A 20,142-nucleotide genomic window follows, 5' to 3' on the forward strand; every position below is an offset into this window, starting at 1 on the left:
TAAGACTCGCAAGGCGCAGAGCGAGTGGTCGCCAAAGATGTTGAGAAGGTCTAGGTACCAGCCTCCCCAGATCTGATTTCAACAAACAATTGCCCTGACGTCCACTCTGAGCAAAGAACGCGCAGAGAGAGCACCCCCACGAGGCTGGCGGCGAGGGCACAGGCACAGCCCGAGCTGGGACTGCCTGGCTTGCTTGCTTTATTTCTCTCCTTCGAGCAGAACCACTCATCAACAACTCTTGCCTTCCCCCACAACATTCCAGCCACTCTGACCTGAAAATCCCGCAAAAACGAAAAAACCAATCGGTGAATAAGAAGACTCAAGAAGCTAAAGAAGGCAAGGAGATCAGGAAATCTGGCCCTTCCCCTACCAGCTGCAAAGCACGCTTTACACGTTACTCCTTAAAACTCGGAAGTCACGTCCAGGTTCTGCATGTTGGCAACAAGATTTCAACGTGTGGAAGAAAACACAAAATTCTCCTGAAACATAATTTGGAGTCCTTGTAAAGACAACGTACGTTGGGGCTCCTACCCCCATTAATCTCTATGGTAACAAAAGATCAAGAAAGAGACTCAACAGAATAAGGCTCCAAAGTGAACTCAGTATGGAGTAGCTTCGTTCCTTGTGACATTCAAAACCAGACTGGTGACAGGGCACAGAAACCCGGGAGAGTAGTACCCGTTGGACATTTACATCTGCACAGGATAAGAAAGCTGGCCCGATCTGGAGGTCACTGGGCACGGATGCTGCCTCTAAGCACAAACAAATGACAACCTGCGAAGCCAGGTTGGCATCATCAACCCAGGGCGCCCGCCTGGCTGCTCATCAGAACCTTCCAGGAGCTCGGAAGCTCTCTGATACCCAGATCCCACCCCTAGAGTTTCTGATTCAGTCAACCCAGGGAGAGGCCCAAGCACTGGTTATTTTCTTAAAGCTTCCTAGACGGTTGCAATGTGCAGTAGGGTTGAGGTGAGTAGGGCGCGGGGGACTCGCAATCAAGAGGGTGAAGAAGGCTAGGGAGGAGACGGCTTCTAAGTGTGGTCTGAAGGATATTTCAATGTACAGATAGAAAGGAGGCAAAGGAATCCCAGGCATGGGCAAAGGAACAGCGGGAAGAAATTACGGGGCAACGATCACATAATTCTCTGAGAGCTGAACATGTGATGTGTGATGAAGACTGGGAGAAGATAAATGCAGAAAAGCGAGCTGGAGCCAGGTTGTGGAAGGCTATGAATGGCCCATGAGCGCTGCCCACGGGTACTGGTGGGTGGGCAGGGGCTGTGGGCTCTGGTTGGCCATCCTGTGCAACAGCAGAACGCCAGCCATGGAAACATATCTATGCTCCGTCTGCAGGCAACAGCCCTAGCACAACGCCATACATAGTAAGTTCTGGAAACCACTGCTCCACTGATGTTAATAGGTGCACCACCACCAAAAAAAAAAAAGTGGGGAGGAAGAAGGTGAGAAGCTAGCTTTTTTTTTATGGGGGGGCAGGGGTGTCCAATAACCAAACGATTCTTGGAAACATGGGATTTTAAAAAATAAAACATACGCCTTGCAGGATTTTTCAGTACTTTTGACACCCCAGGGGGAAATGTAAGATCTCAGAAGGGGAACGAAGGATGCAATTGTTTCCTGAATATATGACTAAGACATCCTTTCCTGGAGGCACATCGCAAGGGACTCATGTTCCCTGGGCCAAGAACACACTTTGATAAAAAACAGCCTCACTTGAGTGTTCCTAAGAGATTGTGTTTGACCACCCAGAAACTCAGTCATATGTCTCTGCCGCTTGCTAGTCGACAAGGGTGAGAAAAACAGGCAGCTCAGATGACCAAGAGGAAGCAGGGGTCATGTGGAAGGGCTCTCCTCTCACTGTTTTCTCAGAAAAGACATATATTGTTATTTCTTCAAAATCTGATTATGAGCATAAAGGCTGTTCAATGTGGGAAATTTAGAAACTTTGAGAAGTATTACATGAAAACCTTTAAAAGCAATTTCTCACCTGGTAATTATGGACTTCAGGATTTGGTTTAGAGCTGAAAAAGAAAAGAAAAATCGTAATGTAACAGGTTGTAAAGTGACATTATTACTAATTTATTTAACAATCATAAACGAATGCTAAGCATTACCTACTCTGTCAGGGACTTTCATGAATATGATTTCTTTTTGATTATTAGCTGCTTAAATGAACCTATAACCGGGGAAATCAAACAGCAACTTTCATTCGTCACTTTAGAGCTCACAACTACAAACACGTAGGTCACACTTCAGAATCCTGCTTGTGATGCCACGTTTTGGTGACAAAAAGGAAGTCCTTTTAGTTGGGCAAACCGAGTAATTTTAGCTCCCATTCCAGGCCTGCCCTGGCCTTGCGGGGTGGCCCACAGCACCACGCAGCTCCCGTGATGCTCAGACCTTTACCCAGCTGGAGGGAGAGCCGCCGGCCACTGCTGAACATCGACCACTATGTGACCCACTGCTAGCCACCATGCTGCCATGATTGGGCCACCACTCTGGAATGCTCGCTCCATACAAGGCTCTGACCTGGGAACTTCACATCTGTTATTATTTAATCCACATGGCAAAGCTATGAGGTCAATAAACGTTACCACCTCATTTTACAGATAAAGGAACGGTTGCCTAACAGAGAAGTTAGGAAACCCGCTCGGGGTCAGCTGCCTAGTCAAAGGCAGACTCGGGCCTGGAACCGAAATCTGCTCAGTGCTGAAGCCTATACTCTTTCCTCGAAGCCAAGCTGGCTCTCCGAGGGCCCGAGAAAAGCTTCAGGGTTCCTCATGCACGATCCTATTTTGATGGACTCTTGAGTATAACTACTCTGGTAAAAAAAAAAAAAAAAAAAATATATATATATATATATATGGGCGGAGGAGGTTGGTGTAAAATGCAATGTGTTTAATATGCGAGCTTGGCATCTGTCAGAAAAAACCACAAACAAACACGGCACAATCACTGGGCTACGTTGCTAGGGCGGTGTGCTGGAGATCAAGGTTTACTGCTGCTCCCACAATGAGAGGGACACATATCATTGTTATGAGTGTCGCTTGGGGTTTGAATGGCTCTGTGTTCCAGTTTTTAGAGAGGGCCAGTGCACAGAGCCAGGCTCCGGGCCAGCTGCACCTCTGGCTGGATGTCATCAGGAAGATGAAGTGTTCTGCAAGGGGCTGTTTTCTAGTATCACCTCTGCGGCTCAGGGCACGATTTCATCCCGGCTCCCAACACAAGCCCACTCACCCCAGGATCCCACAGGCTGCAAAGAGCAATTGAATAGCTGCCAACAGCTGTTATTAGCTCATTTGTTCCTAAAGCGTATATTTGCTAGGTTTTTTTTTTTTTTGGTGGAGATTTTTTTTTAGTTTGTTTTGGTTCCCAATATATATAATCTCTACTAGATGCTAAGAGGAAAATGTAATTTTATTAGGGAAAATCAAACAAAACAATCACTTCCTTAGGGCACAAAGGAAAGAAATGTTGTAACTCACAAGCCCCTGAGAATTGAAAGCACGACAGGCTGACAGGCGGAGAAAGGTGCAAATACCTTTAGCTCCCCGCTTGCACAGGCACCTTAGAAACAGGCCTCAAACAACCCGGATGGGAACGCTGCAACCTCCTCCCACCCTCGGGGGCAGGGCACGATGTGCAGCAGTTCAACAGGATCCCCGAGCCCCTTCATTAGGTGCTGAGAACTGAACACAGACGCAAGGGTCAGACGCTAGACCCCCAGCAGAACGGCGCTGCAGGTTGAGTCTGGAATCACACTCGAGGCTGAGCTTCCGGCTGTGTGACAGAAGGAGCCAGGGAGGTTCTCTAGAACCTTGGGGTCCTGGAAGGTGCCCTGGGGCTACCAGGGGGTGAGGGACAGATGAGCGGCAGGTGCCAGCCCCTCCCTTCCCCCTCATCCAGAGTGGCTCCACTTTTCTCTTTCTCTATGCTGGGCTTCTATGTCAGGTTTCTTCTGGTGGGTGAAAATCAGAGGCCAAAAAAGTCTGAAAAGACAGTGACCTAGCCCAAGCTCCTTGTTTTCAAAAGAGAAAAAGGGGACCCCTTTGGGTTAGAGCAAAGTTGGGGCTGGGCGAGAGGCCTCTTGATCCCTGGTCAGTGCTCTCATCACTGACCAGTGCATCGGCTCCCCGCTCCACCACGTGCCACGCTCTGCCAACTGCCGAGAGCACACAGCGTGGCTAAGCTTTGCTGATCTCAAAGACCTGGGGAGGGGCCCAGCAGCCCGAGACCCGTGCCTGGGATGACCGAGAGGCTAACTAAACTGGGCTACTGGTCAGCGGCTGGAGCTTGGATGCACAGGCTGAAGCAAGTAGAGTCTGTGACTCTCCAGCATGATGGGCTGTCCACCTAACAAGTCAAAACTCACGGAAAAGAACAGCTGTCTCAGAGGGAGAAAAAGAGGTCCATGCAGGGTAGGATGGCGGTTCTCATGTGAGCCACACACTAGAATCACCTGGCTGCTTTAAAAACCACAGGTGCCTGGGCACTACCCCAGAGATTCAATTAGCCTGGGGTGTCTGGGCCTGGCTGGGGCGTGGGGAGGGGCAGGTCAAAGCTTACCAGATGATTCCAATGTATGGGAAAGATCACCAACACCTGTGCCAGGGAAGGGGCTGGCAAATCACGGCCCATGGGCCAAAGCTGGCCCACCTGCATTTGCAAGCAAAGTTTTACAGGAACGCAGTCATGTTCATTCACTGGCATATTGTCTCTGGCTGCTTTCATGCTCCAAACACAGAGCTGAGCAGTTGTGAGAGAGAGCAGAGCCTGCGAAGTCTAAAACATTTCCTCTCTGGCGCATGACAGAAAAAGTTTGCCGACACCTGTGCTAGAGTTTCAGTTTTGTGACGAGTTCTTTCTCCTGCAGGAATTTCAGTAAAGGTGTTTCCTTGAGGTCTTCCACGTTCCATGACTACAGCACCCGCACGTCACTGAGTGAATCCGGCATTTGCTCTCGTGGAGCTTTTGCGCAAGAGCACAGCCCTGCTTTCCCATCACCGCCACAATGCCATTAGCATAGGGCGCTGCACACATTCCTAGCACCTTTATCACCCACTGTTACAGTAAACAAAGCACAGAGCTACTCAAACAAAGCAGCTGTGTTTTCCAAAAAAACACTCTCTTGGAACATTCTATTGTGTACTTATTGAAAGCCAGGAGGATGGTAAAGCCAGGCATTAGGGAAAAGAAAAAAAAAGAATCAGGTGACTGATTCTGTGATTTAATCGTATTAAGGAAAGAGTCAACACTGCAAATAAATACAATAATTAGAAAGAAGAGCTGTACCCCAGAGACTGGGGACACTTACCAGAGCTGAGCCGCTATCACTGGGTTGCTCGCTTTAAAGGAAAAACAGAGAGATACGACATCTTAGAGAGCTCTGTCACTTTTACCATGTGATGACAATGACCAGGAAAGAGATCTCTGTGATCTGAGCAGTCCCAACCCCGGGAGGCAGAATCTTCATCTTGGTTACTATCCCCTTTCCAGAGGAAAAGTAAATCGCCTGTCCTCTGCGCCCTGCCCCCCAGTCCCCTCACCGAGCGTGTTCCCGGGGCCAGGCACTGTAGGATGAAGAGACAAGACAGTCCTGACACGGACAGAGACAGGCGGGGGTGTCAAACAGAAAACAGCATCAGGCGAGAAAGGCTGAAATACAAGCGTGAATCTGTACTGAGCAGCTCAGGGCAGATGCTTCTGACTGGGGGGCAGGGGCGAGTTGGAGGAGGCCACGCAGAGAGGTGGGCTTATTTATCTAGACCCTGCTTCATTTTAAAAAGGATGCCTGGCATGGAAAATCATTAAAAGCTTCTCAACGATGCCGTAACTCTGGCTGGGAAAATGGCACTAAAATAAAGGAGGAAAAGAGGATGGAGGCCAGGCAGGAAAGGAGAAGAGAAAGAATCACAGAATCTTTAGAGGCTGGCAGAGCTCTAAAGCCATCTCATGGGGTCAAGCCACAGGACGCCCCCTCCTCTCTGCAGTAGCCACACCAAGGGGTCCCCCTCTTTGTGCCCACACACACCTCCAGGGACTGGGAGCTCATTACAGTGCTAACTTTGGACAGCCCCACTAGAAAGTTCTTCCTTACTCTGGGGTGTTCCTGGACAACTGTGACTCTATCTGCTACGTGCACAAGCATTAACGCTCGTCAGGGAGGTTAACACAGCCCTTGGGACAGAGAGTTCTCATCCTCTTGTCCCCGGCCCCATCACTGTCACTCCCAGTTCCTGCAATCAATCACCCGACACCCACTGGGCACCCTTCTCTGGGCACGCCCCCATCCTCTCACCCTCTGGTCTTTCTTGAAGGCCAGGCCCCATTTCCTGGGCTCTGGGTATTTTTTTCTCCACTAAAGCAGCCCAGAAAGACTCTAGAGAATTTCTGGCTGCCAGGCGATTGCACCATTGGTTCAAAAAGGAAGGAAACAGTGGAGAACACAAGGTTTAAGATTCTAGAAGGAGAAGTATAGGTGTCAGGTCCCACAAAGGCCCACTAAGTCCTGAGTCATACAAGAAAAACGTGGAATGGCCACTACATGTAAACACTCTATAGGAAGGGGTGAGGCGGGCTGAGAAGGCAGAGGCCCTGCTATAAAAATGTACATGGAAGGCTGGCCCAGTGGCCCAGCAGTTAAGTGTGCACATTCCACTTCAGTGGCCCAGGGTTCACCGGTTAGGATCCTGGGTGCGGACATGGCACTGCTTGGTAAGCCATGCTGTGGCAGCATCTCACATATAAAGTACAGGAAGACGGGCACGGATGTTAGCTTAGGGCCAGCCTTCCTCAGCAAAAAGAGGAGGATTGGCAGCAGTTAGCCCAGGGCTAATCTTCCTAAAAAAAAAAACCAAAAAAAAAACCAAAAAAAGCACACAATTTAGTGCTAAACTAGGTGTCCTGAATGGAGGAGCAATCAAGTGTGGCCAAGGAGACTTAGAGAGATGGGATTCGAAGCTGGGTTAAAACAGAAACGAGCCCGGTTTCCTCATTTACTGATTGAACCGGTACTGGGTACCAGGCCTCAAATAGGTGTGAGGCCACAGTAGTAAATGACAGACGTGGCTCAGAGTTCTGGAAAGTGGGGGAGGGGCAGACATCCTAGGGCCTGGCTAACCTAAAGGGCAGGACGTGTCTGGACTGACCGTGGGACCTGAGTCCAGTATTTAAAAGTTCTGGATCAGCTCTGACGCAGTCAGAATTCTGGTTAGCACGAGACTGATGTCCCCACTTCAAATTGCAAGATGGAGGAGAGAAGGGACTGTTCTTTTCCCTCCAAGACCCAGTATAATCTTCCATTACAAGAAATGTGTTTACCTATGATATTCCTGAGGTCTCAGGTGCAAAAGAAGTGAAGAGGCTCAGGAAGAGAAATATGGAAAAGGGGGAGAAGAAAATGAACACATCCAGTGGGAAAGATGAAAGACGGCTGGACGGCAGAAGTGGCCTGAATCCGTCAAGAGAATCCCACTGAGGTTTTGTCAAAAGTTTTGGAATGTGAGAGCAGAATGATAGAAAGTTCCTTCAAAATCTGCTTTACCAAGCTTCTTGGGGCTTAACCAACTACACCATAATGTAAAATTCCAAGGCAGAACGGAGAACACACCACCTTTGAATGTCGAATGTCTCCGGGATGGATAGCGTTTACTGGGCTTCCTCTCAAAGGTGCTGGTTCTTCGTAACCTGGCGCCATGTGTAGCTTGATATTCTGTTCGCCCACTGGAAAGTAAACATTTTAATGCACGCTACCCATATCAGAGGGTCAGTACATTATACACACTTAGAAGTGAACTTTTCTTTTCAAGAGCTCCAATGTAAATTTCAACTTACCTTGAACTTGTTTGGTAAAGACATGCACTAGATTTAGCCTTCCATTGGAAATACAATCACCGTTGCCCAACCTAGGCTGCATTATAGGGGCAGATTATTTCCACCAAAGGACAAAACCCGCAATTTAGGTACCAGCCACTCAGCTGCACAAACAAAGCCGGGCCGAGTACTGACTAAGAGAACGTTGATTTGCACATAAAATAACCTTTCACGAAACAGACGACCTAGACATTTAACTCCTTTCAAAGATTGTTATCAATGACCACTTCACTAAACCTTGGCTTTCCTTGCTCTGTCAAGGGAAACATTACTTCTTTCGCCGAAGCTTTCTGGGTTTCAACCAAAGCGACGCCTGGCTGCAGCCTCCAGGAAGTAGGCTGTTTTGGTCTGACCTCTTACTGCTTCATTCCAGCTGCCCTCAGTGTATGATTTACTGGATGGAAGGAGCCACTTGCCACCTGCTCTAAGTGCCTCCAAAGGGCAACCTCATCTCCAAACTCCCCTTCTTATGCTTCTCTTCAAAGAGCATTAGGGAGCCTGGCCTGGGCCAACTCCTGAGGGAGTTTCCTCCCAGGATGGAAAAGCCTACCTTGGCAACCACCCAGCAACCCTTCCCTCCTCCCTTCAGCTGGAGCAGACATCAGCATGCCTCGCGACGTCTCCGCTAACCTTTGCAGTTCTGACATTTTCCATCCTCCACAGAACCCCGTGAGTCGATCCTTTCTCAAAAAAGGGCTTGGTCCCCGCCCCCCCCATCCCCCCCCACCACAGCATTTAAAAATACAATCAAACAAAATAATTCTTTAAACACAAGAGCACATCCATTTCTTTGCACGGTAGAGAAATTTGAAATGAGCAAATCTTCTGGCATTTTAAACAGAGTTCAAGGACATGCCATGTGTGGGCAGAGGTTATGAAACGGTGTGAAGTTTTGGATCTTGTAATAGCGATTCTCAGATCTGTAAATGTGCCTCAGAAATAGACCATGGGAGCACATTCAAAATGCACGTTCCCAGGCCTTATTCGTACAGGCACACGTGCCCATCCATGGATTCTGATTACAAATGTCTTAGAAGAGGTCATAAACAACAAACACCCAGGAACTTTGAGTGCATTTTGAGACACACAGTCTTAGAATGATAAGCAAAAAAAAAAAATCAGAATATAGTCTCTATTTCTTCAGGGCCTTTCAGGTTCGACCCTTTGCAGAGCCTACTCTGGGTCACCTGCACACACACTGACATTTGCTCTCATTCTTAATCATCACCAAATTTCTGAACATTGGCATGTAAAAGGCAACAGAGTAACAGTTAGAAATCTAAGAACCACAGTGTCTGCAGTTGAATCTCGGCCCTACCACTTACTGGCTGTGTGTGACTTTGGGCAGATTATGTAACCCCTTGGCCCTAGTTTCCTGATCTGTAAAATGGGGATAATAAGAGGACCTAGTTTATTAAGGCTGCCATGAGGATGAAGAGTTGGTACATGAAAGGTTCTAGTGCCGTGCGGCCGACAGAACTTTCCACAACGATACTTACATTGTCTGCACTGCCCAACACGGCAGCCACCAGCCTCATGTGCGCTGAGCACTTAAAGCATGGTTAGCGAGACCGAGGAATTGCATTTTAAAATTTAGTTAATATTAATTAATCTCAATAGTCCCATGTGGCTAGAATCTACTGTATTAGACAGCACAGCTCCAGCTAAATATCAGCCATTAATAATTTTGTTATTAGTAGCCCCATTTTATCGATGAGGATGTGGAGACATAAAAAAGGCTTCAGAGACTCAACTCAAGGTCAGGTCTTAAGAAAGAAGCAGGGACAGGATCCCTCTGGACGCAGCTCCACCGCTCCATTCACAGAAAACATTGCTGCTGCCCTCCTCGGAAACACAGGATCGTGGCGGCAGCACGGCTCCTACCTGAATCTGAAGCGAGACCCCAGCCTGATGAAGTCCGATCTACTTGATTTGCTATTTCCTGGCATCCGCAGCCGGAAGAAGGCGTGGTGCTCAACGGCACACTTCCAGAGGTGCTTGCAGGTCCTGGCGCTGTCCAGCCGGAACACAAACGTGTGCTCCTGCTCCCGGCCCTTCGGGGCGAAGCACAGGGTTCTCGTTTAGATGAGCATTTGCAACATCGATGCAGGATTATTCCCCGCGAGGAGGAAAAACGGGAGCAAGGCTCACCTGATCATCATCCTCCACCACCACGAGGGTCAGTTTGCTCTTTTTAAAATCCATTTTGGTAATTTTGGGCCTGGGCAGAGAGAAAACATTTTAAAAGTACGGTCTGCAGGAAAACCATCTCTACATCAAACAGCAGTTTCCTTTCTACTTTTTAAGCTTAGATTTGCTAAAGAAATCATTCATTCATTCAAGTGTGATTATCCAGAAGTTCCATTGCCCTTGCAATACACCCGCAAATACAAGACGATGGTGTATTTTTAAAATGAATCTGGGTGTTGCAAATATCCCTCAATAATCATCCATCACATATAATTCCACCACAAAATAGGAAAAGACATTTTTAATATTAGACAAAACTAAATTACCAAAAGAATAAGCCTATTTTGTTAGCTCCTTCAAAGATTAATATGCCTGTCGGGGTCAGTCCAAGAGAATATTCACAGCCATCTCTTCCCTACAAATAAACGAAGTGACAATCGGTAGAGGGTTCTAACAGGTCGTCACAGAGCAGAATGCAAAACAGTTCCCTCACCACGTTACTTTGTTTGCACACAGTTTACACATTTTTCAGTCACAGCGAAACCCAGTTACGTAAACGCACACGGTTCTTACCCTGACAACGTGCATGTCTACCCCATACATTTCCAGCCACTTCGCTTTATTCAGATAGGAGAGTTCCGCCTGGGCAGGGCTCTTTCCCCTTCGAAAAACCAACGGAGACACATGTGAACTGCAGCTCGTCCACCCACAGAATTCTGAGGGGCACAGCCACACCAAGGGATGCTACACAGCGGTGAAAGGAGCAAGGGACACGGATTTATATTAAAACCACAAGACCCCCAAGAACAGACTGTTAACTGGATAGAAAGAGGACGGAGCAGGGCTTATTATATGAACATGTGAGGAAATAGAACAATTTTTTGGTGTGTAGAAATGTGTATGTATGTGCAAAGGAAAAAGGCTGGAAGGATGCACCACTGACTGCTAACAATGGCTTCCTGCAGGGAGGAGTGTGTGAGTGTGTGAGCGTGTGAGTGTGTGTGAGTGTGTGTGTGTAGGGGGTGGGGCAAGACGATTTGACATCCACACATTTCTGTGTTGTTTCAGCGTGATACAAGAATGCGCTAACGTCACTTTCCATTTTCAAAAAAGTCATCTGTCCTTCAGAACAACCGCAGGACAACAGGAAACCATGGTAAGTGTCTGAGTCCAAGCGTGACCTGGAACAGGCAGCGTTTGGGGAAGATGGGCCAGGAGGGAGGAAAGGTGGCACTGGCAGGCCAGGCACACAACTGTGAGACTGCAGGGGGAAAGGAGGAGAAACCAAGAGATAAATCACAGGGCGGGACTTGGCTGCGGTGACCTCGTGTCCTGAAATAGCCCGCTGTACAGCACATGGTCTCAAATGTGAGTGTCCCTGTAAGGGACAACAGGGCATGTTCCTAACGGGTTTACTCGAAGTCCAGGCCATGGATAGAGACCCAGGGGTGCGGGAACGGATCGAGGTAGCGCCCTTGGGAGGCCAGGATAGCAGTGGCGTCCCTGGCAGCAACGAGCAAGTCAGGACCAGGCTCTGTCAGAGGGAGAAGCACGAGTGTGGCTTGGTTCTTAGTGTACATCTCTGGAAAGAGATGTTGTGTGGGCCTTTGGAAAAACAGGACTGCAGCTCAGGAGAGAAGTGAAATGTCGGAGCTGCAATTTTACAGTCATCCACAGAGCAATTCTGCTGGCAGATAAAAGAGTCTGACAAATGATTACGTATTACAAAATAAATACATCAGAACGCTAGACGGTAGCATCGAGGTACCTGCACTCTTTCCATCTCTGGAAGATATCAAATTCCATCGCTTCTGTCTGATTTGGAATGAACCGAAACTCAGACACAAGCTCTGGTGTGTGTTCTGGAAGCTCGCACTCCCCAAGTTCGGCTGCAAGTTTCATAAAAGGGAGGAAAACAGGAGACATTGAATGCTTTCGGTTATTGCTGCACCCCGTCCACGGGTGTTCTGCATGATTACAAAGCACAGGGCCCCCTCCTCGTGTATGACTCTCTCCTTTCAGGAGGATTTAACTCCCACTCGGTACCCACATGTACATTCAGAATCCCCCAGAATCATTCTAACGCCCTCCCCATTGGGCGATACACCATCATCTTAGTTATGACTGTCTTTCTCCCGACTATTTCTCCTACCTAGGGAGGCCTCGATTACATTTTCCCCCTGAAGCGGTAGAGCCTGAGTTTGCAATAAAAGCCAATTGCAGGGAATGAGGACCTGCCCAGAAATGTCCATTTAACAAGGCCCTCATTAAGGGTAGGTCTGAGCAGCGCTGCAGAGCTGGGGAGGACCAATCAAGAATTCGGTACATGTAGCATCTGGGAAAAAAAATCTGTCAGGAGGGAGAGGGAAGCAGTGAGGGAGTGCGGGAGGAGGGGGTGAGAGCTGCAGGAACAACTGCAGCCACTCAGGCAGAACCCGGGAGGGAGCCGGCTGCACAGAAAGGAGGAGCAGCCACGTGAGCAGTCCCAGCAAAAAGCCCCAAGCACGCTGCCCGGTCCTGGCTCTTGTCAAGTCCCCCCACAGAATGGAGGGCCTGAGGACACGGGGGGCCCCATTGCTCCAGGACACGAATGAGAAAATCCACAGTCCCTGGTCCCATCTCTGCAGCTCAGGAAGCAGACCCCAGAAGGAAAAGGAATCCTCCAGAGGTCCCTCTGATACCTAGCTACACAGAGCGTGGTCTGTAGACCAAGAGCATCAGCATCAGCTGGGAGCTTGCTCACAATGCGGAACCTCAGGCCCCACCCCAGACCCACTGAAGCAAAACCTGCCTTTTCACAAGACGCCCGGTGGCCGGTGCACACTCTGATCTACGACAGAGGTTTTCGATCTTGAGTGTGCGTCAGGATCACCTGGAGGGCTCATTAAAGCACACATCGCTGGACCCCACTCCCAAGATTCTGATTCTGTAGGTCTGGAATAAGGCCCGAGAATTTGCTTTTCTAACGAGTTCCCAGGTGCTGCTGATGTGGCTGACCCAGGGAACACGCTTTGAGAACCATGGCTTAACACAACAAATCCCACCAATTGACCAGCCAGCATATGCCTGAACACCTCCAGGGACAGCAACTCACTATGTGCCCAGGAGCCCTTTCCATCCACTTCTGCGTATCCCAATCCCAGAGCCCACCTTCCAGGAGAGGGGCTCCTGGTGGCTTGCAGTTATGAGAATTGGATAAGCCTTCTCTGTCCACATAGAGGAAGCAATAATACCAAACTCAGAAGGGTGGTGGGAGGAAGGTACCCAACAGGGTCTGACACAGGGCAGGGACCTAGTGAATATCTCCTCACCTAGCCTCAGCCCCTCATCTGCAACTCTGAACTGGACGGCACCCCTAAGACCACCAGGGGGGTCTGGGCCTGGGTGTGCAGCTGCTTGGTACCTTGGGCAAAGTCACAAACGAAGACTGCTCTGGAAATATTTGGCCCGAGAAAGTGAGGGCTGGGCTCCCAAGGATGGAGGCCACCACCGACCTCTGACCAAGAGGTCACCCTGAAACTAGGGATCTCGCAACGCCAGAGGGGCAGTCTGGGAAGGGGTCTCCTTGACATGAACCACCCCTCCCCTGCACCCACGGGCCAAAGTGAGCCAGTGGAGCCCTGTGTTTACCAGTGTGTCTGGACAAGACTGGATTAATGGTGCCACTGCCATCATCCAGCGGAGGAGGGAGAAGCCAGACAATGACAAGGCTTCCCTGAGACCAGGCGAGGGGACCGGTGTCCCTCCTCACCAGTACTGGACAACTCAGGCCTATGTGATGTCTGGCACACCCATTCTGAGGTAGCATGCCTGCCTTCCAAGAATCTGCTGGCAAAACGACATTTCACTCGATCTACGAACCCTGCAGCCAGGGTCCTGGGTGTGGAAGGTGTAGAGACTGGCGGAAACAGCTCAGACACAGGACGGCTTCAATTCCAACTCTCTCCCATATACTGTGTGACCTGGGCAAGTCACTAACTGCTCTGGGTCTCTGACGTCATATCCATAAAATGGAAACTGTTACAAAGATGAAACAAGATCCTGGACACACAAGAAATGATTGTCCCATTCTCCCTCCTCCTTTCTTTTTCTTCTTGCCTGGATTAATTTTCAACTCTACCATCAATTTAGCTCCCCCCAGCAGCATGGCCTCCACGCAGGGCGAGCGCATCACACCTCCGGAGGCACCATTCTTTCAAGGACAACCGCAGCACGACACACCTTCAAGGCTCAGGCAGGGGAGGAAACAACCTTCACTTCACTCAAACCTCAAGAGGTGCTCTAGCGGTCTTTCTAGTCCGAGGCAAACTGGCTCCACTGTGGTTGAACTGGAAAGCAGGCTATAGCATTTACTGATGGAATGGAGAGAGGAGGAGGCACGGAGGGACAGTCTAACAAGAATTTCCCCTAGACCTCTGTGTGTCTAAGTCTTCAGCCTTTTTATTCGTACCTGACATAACGACTACATCTTAAATTACACTAATGTGGTTCCAACTCAAATGGGTAATTTCTCCAAGAAGGGCTCACAGCTGATATCCTTGTCTGCCTTGGCTCTGGGGCAAGGCTACTGGTTCTACTGGAGCTGGACTTTGTGAGCATGGGTGATGCCTTCATCACACGGGGGTGGGATGCTAAGACGTTTGCCTCATCCTCTGATCACTCAGGACAAGGAACAGGCTTGCATATCACGCCAAGGCCTTAGGAAGAAACCTCTCCAGTGAACCGGTGGCCCCAGGTCTGACATGGATGTTTTCATCCCATTAACTACACCCTGACATCTACTGCTGGGCCACTAAGCCTGATAGTACGACCTCCTGGACACTCAGAAACTCTAGCGTGGATGCTGTTTGGCAAGCTTGTGAACTCTGTACGTGGCCAAAGAGGACAGTCCACTCTCAAGTTCCCCAAGCCACTCCATGTCCTTACGGCACTTACCATAGGACTCATGTATCAGGAAAACACGGATGGGAAGCACTTAGCATGCTCTCTGGCACAGACGGTTATAGGTGACAGTACTGTCACCTCCACCACAAGTGCCTTCAGACCACATGGGCAGGCTCCCCTTCAACCAAAGTCCTGGCGGAGGTGGGTGCTCTTCAGTTTCATTCAATTCATTCCGTACTTACTGAGCACCTATTGTATGCCAAACCCCATCAGACACTAAGAATTAAAGGTGACTAAGGGATGAAGTCTCAGAGAATGGGAGCGACCCGCAGTCCTTCAAAACCATCTTTAAGAGTAGAAACATGACAAAATACATGTACTAAAAATAAGTGGAAAAATCATACAAAAAATTTGCCTATGACTGATCAGAGTTACATTTTAAAAACTCCACTCAAAACTCATAGGTAGAAACTCTGGTTGTCTGTGCCAGTAGGACAGTGGGTTCCTTCCTTCCTTCCGCTTGTCTGATTGTGGTGCTGCTGTCCTGATATTCTAGAATAAGCGTGTACTCATTTTATAATTTGAAAAGACTTAGATCAACTTTTAAAAATCAGTAAATACAAAACCAGGAAGCCAAATCTTATTATGGTATTCAAAAATAATTAGTAATTATGAATGAATACATCATAATTCATTATCCCATAGAAGCCAATGAATACACTGGTAAATGAGTCCACAACATATGTCTGGTGTACTGATGAAATTCCTTATGTGCAGTTACACATTAGTATCCTCTTAATTAGTGCTGGAGACTTTAGTGTTCCATGGGTATTTTAAACTAAAATCCACCAGTGCATCATACAGATGGAACCGTCAAGGTGGACAGCCATGCAGGTAAACCTCTGACCGTCCAATTCCCACCCACATGCTGATGACTCCCCTGTCAATCCTTCTAGCCTGACCTCTCTGATCCAGCCAGCTGTGCATACTCAAGAAGCTACTGGAGGACTCACTGGTACCTCTCAGGCAAGAAGCCCTGCACAGACTGTCTCCTCCACAGAGCCCAACTCTTCTGCTCACCATTCACAGCTGCCACCACCCATCCTCGGTAACAGCCTGAGTCATCTCTGACTCCTTGCTCAACACCAAAGTCTAATGACCAGGTCCTTCTCCTTGTACCACCAATGCTGTTTTTTTGGTGGGTGGGTGGGTAGGGGTGTGGGGGTGGGGGTGTGTGTGTGTATTTAACCCTCTGCCTTCACCAGTTTCCTCTATCATAGCAACACCTTGTCAGTGCACCCCGACTTAGCCCCAGTCTTATGTGGCTCCAGTCCGTTCTCCCCATCACAGCCAGCGCAGCCTTTCTAAAATGCACAACTGACGAGGCCTGCCTCCCTCTTAAAAGGTTTTAAAGGCACCACTGCTGACAGCATGAAGGTCATGCTCTTTCAACGGGGTCCAAGGTCATCCACTTATCCAGCTTCTTGAACTTCAGCCTCCGGCCCCACTGAACTGCTGGTAGCTCCCTGCCCTTTTCTACTTTGTGCCTCGGTTCCTTTGTTCATCTTCAACTCCTCATCCTCCCATGGGCCTTCCTCTTCCATGCCTCCTGCAGGCCTCTATTCCTGAAGGAACTAGCCGGCACTCTGTATGCCTGCCTTTCTTTAGGATCGCAAGCTACTTGGGGATGGAGACCGTTATCATATTCATTTACACCCCAAAGTGGAGCACTGGGCCTGGTACACAGTAGACACTCATTTGTTGAAATGAAAATAACATTAAAATGCTAATTACCACTAAAGAATAATGTACCTTGTAGACAGAGAGCAGCTAATTCCACAGCTGTTTCATATGGGCATTTCAATCTTGAAAAAAAAGAAAAGAAATTAATTCTAAATATGAACTTTAATTCTCATAACCATTTAAAACATCATTAAAACGGTTTTTCAAAAGGTAGTGATATTTGGATAATGATTTTTGTTCTTGGTGGTTTCTGTTTTTGCTGTCCACATTAAAGAAGGCAAATAAGCTGACGTAACACTGCACCCTCCCCAAAGTCAGTTCTCATCATATGGTAAAATAACCCAATCTAGGGATAGTTTCTATCAACCCCATGGGCAATTTTATGGAATTTGGCAAGAACGGGAATGTTTGGGGAATAGAATAAAAAGCCTTCCCCTTGCCTTGTTATTTTTAAACTTATTTTATCTCGATAGAGCACATGCATCTTTTCAAGCTGCCTTAAATCTTTCTTGAAACAAGGTCATAGTGTCGAAAATAAACAGACAGACACCATATCTAATACTCCCAGGACAGCTGGAGACGCTCAAGCATTCTAATAAGTATAATTGCGGCACAGCCATAGAGGGGTATGACTACAAATCGGTGATCTCATTCATACTTCATGTTACAAATTTAGTTAGAAAAATAATAATGGCATACATTGGTATAGCACTTCATAGTTTTCAAAGCCTTTTCACTTTTATTATCCAACTTGGTCAATGCATGGAGGTTGTAAACCCCTGGGATGGGTGCTGCCAATGTTCTCCCATCTCCCATTTTAAAGGTGAGGAACTGAGCGTTCAAGTGTCTTGCTCAAGGTCACCCAGCTGGTAGGCGGCAGTGCTGGGACCAGAACACCCTTCTGCTTTGAAGGACGGTAAGTCAGGCTGAAGCGCGTGTAAACTGCAAGGTACTGTACCAATGCAAGATGTCGCCATTAATATTTTTCTAAACTGAAGACAATTACTAGAGTTAAGAGGCCTTTAGTATGCGGAGCACAGTATGCGGGGAGAGAGAGAAAGACACACACGCTCATAACACACACACCAATCAAAGATCTGTATTGCATGGTTGAAAAAGGCAAATGTATACACTGTACAATCTACTTGTTCTCTAGCGTATATTCCACGAAGATTTTTATAGCACGTATTCTACTGAGAGTTTGCAGATTCGGAAATCACATTTTCAATTTCCTTCAGATTATATTCAAAATCAAAACATATTCTTGTCAATAGGATTGGGTATTGCTTTTAAGATTCAGTATAGTCTCAGTTTTTCGTGTAATAGAAAATATTCCATACGTATGCAGAAAAATGACACAACTGCAAAAGCTATGACTGCTGAAATCTCATATCTTTGAAATAAATTAATACTGCATGCGAAATCAACCACTCAGTGCCGATGCTTCTTGCACTCAACAATCACCGTGTAGCCAGAGCGCTAGCATTTAAAAACCATTTTTAAGAGGGGACAAGGCAATGAGATGAGACATCTAAACCTCTTTCCGTCAGAATCGGAATATAACCTCTTTACATTACTTAAATGCAGGTGGGGATGGATGAGATTTTTCGGCTGTTCAAATACTTGTAAGTGTATACATACTAATAACGTATCTTGCTTGCAAATACGACAAAAGCCATTATGAATGGGGCAGGGATGTGATCAGGGAGAGAATTATTCCCAAATACACATCACTTAAGATATTAAATGCTCTTGGAAATGCTTCAAGCCATATAGTAATCATTTAAAAGAAGATGATGATGACAGTGATACAAGTATTAGACTCACTTTACAATGCCTGGTGTACTTTTTTGAATTTTGAAAAGGGAACAAGGGTAAAAGAGTTAAAAAAAAAAAAAACAAAAAACAGCAGTGAATTATTTAGAAATATACTATGATCTATCCTGGGTTAAGAGTTAGAACAAAAACATACTTACTTTCCTGAAAGAATGTCATGCCTGAGTTGTAAAACAAACAGGTACCTGACAAACATATACAAAAGTCAACAGAGGGTAACTCTTTCCCAGCCGCCTCCGAGCCCCAACTTCCCACCGGGAACCCCACCCCGCATGCAGCCCGGAATCCTGCATTGTAAAAAGGAGTCCAAATCAAATGAGAACTTTGGTGGAAGCATCTCCTCCAGGAACGCATCCCAGAACCTGGCTGGGAAGGTGAGTGCATGTCCGGAATTCGCAAGATACTTGGAGGATGGAACATGAAACACCGCACGGTCCAACAACAGCCTCCACAACGCACCCCCGCTCCAGAGGAGCCAAACGCAGCATCACACCGAGCTCCCACGCAGGCATGCGACCTGTCCATTCACACGGGCAGGGTGGAGCCAGCGGATGTGGCCTTCAGCCAGCCCCACCAGGGGATTCAGAAAGGGTGCAGCTGATCGTATCAAAAAGTTGACAGCTGATTGTAGTTAACTGCATGAGGCTTTTTTTCTGATGCAGTTTAACTGCAGACTCCGTCTTTTAAAAAAACAAAACTCACGCACATGCGCACACAGACACACATGAAACAAAAATCCTGGAATTGGACAGTTACAGGGGAAACGAAAAATGGGGAGGAAGGCAGCAAATAACACAAGTGGAGTTCAATTAGGTAAAAAAAAATTAAGTGTCTTGGCTTAGATAACTGGCTTTTTTTACCAGGAGGCTGTGGGCATCAGAAGCACTCATCATGCTTTGTAAAAACCAAAGTGGCCCACGCTCCACTCCATACCCACGGAATCAGAATCTTACACGCAAGAGTGGTCCCCAGGAATCTGATTTGTTCAAAAGCTTCCCAGGTGTTTCTGATTCACACAACCTTGGTTAAGAATCCCTGGCTTTGATGACAGCTAGAAGCAGCATGTTTCCTAAAGGATTCCAAAGAGGAACACTAGAATAATTTCCCTTATTTAAACTTTGAAAACAAGGCAGGGTCACTCTCTGTGGAATGGATATAGGAAAATGCAGGTGACCCAGAAATCATGGCGGGGGGCGGGGAGGAAAGGAAGCTGAAGGTTCTAGTACATTCCAGAATGTTCCTGCTTCCCAACAGGTGCTTAACCACCATTGAACTTCATTTCTGAAATTCAGAATAACATCTTGTTATTCACAACAAGGAGGACACACAGTGCTGACATGGCCAGAATTTCTAGTTCTTATAGGAAAATCTAACTACAGAAGTCCAGGAGGCCTCTCCAGGGGGAGAATGGTGATAAGCAGTCAATCTTTAAAGTGTTTCCTAGACAGTCATCTCCAAGGTAGTGGCCACCACCATGGATGAACCACCAGCAGCTTACGTCACCGCTATTGTCCATCACACAGACAATGACAAGGAGGTTCTAGGGGTATCACACGCCAAGCAGCATAAGGCTGGGAAGAGAATCTCACTGACTGAAAG

General features: G+C 47.6%; 1 protein-coding gene across 15 annotated transcripts in view; it reads right to left on the reverse strand.

The window, feature by feature from the left end:
* Nucleotides 1-20,142, reverse strand: part of EPB41L4B (erythrocyte membrane protein band 4.1 like 4B) — a 130,387-nt gene that overhangs the window by 62,463 nt on the left and 47,782 nt on the right. For 6 of the 15 annotated variants that reach the window (XM_023629855.2, XM_070251275.1, XM_014735947.3 and 3 more), the window contains exons 5-14: nucleotides 18,684-18,728; nucleotides 16,777-16,829; nucleotides 11,849-11,969; nucleotides 10,654-10,741; nucleotides 10,407-10,495; nucleotides 10,042-10,111; nucleotides 9,775-9,944; nucleotides 7,631-7,740; nucleotides 5,333-5,363; nucleotides 2,006-2,039 (exon numbers count right to left, since the gene is read on the reverse strand). In XM_023629855.2, the coding sequence (XP_023485623.2) occupies nucleotides 2,006-2,039; nucleotides 5,333-5,363; nucleotides 7,631-7,740; nucleotides 9,775-9,944; nucleotides 10,042-10,111; nucleotides 10,407-10,495; nucleotides 10,654-10,741; nucleotides 11,849-11,969; nucleotides 16,777-16,829; nucleotides 18,684-18,728 (811 nt within the window). Of the gene's footprint in view, nucleotides 1-2,005; nucleotides 2,040-5,332; nucleotides 5,364-7,627; nucleotides 7,741-9,774; nucleotides 9,945-10,041; nucleotides 10,112-10,406; nucleotides 10,496-10,653; nucleotides 10,742-11,848; nucleotides 11,970-16,776; nucleotides 16,830-18,534; nucleotides 18,553-18,683; nucleotides 18,729-20,142 lie in introns of all 15 variants that reach the window. The other 9 variants (XM_070251269.1, XM_070251267.1, XM_070251273.1 and 6 more) reach the window with 3 other exon arrangements.

This window comes from Equus caballus, chromosome 25, assembly GCF_041296265.1.
Source record: "Equus caballus isolate H_3958 breed thoroughbred chromosome 25, TB-T2T, whole genome shotgun sequence".
NCBI classification, from domain to species: Eukaryota; Metazoa; Chordata; class Mammalia; order Perissodactyla; family Equidae; genus Equus; species Equus caballus.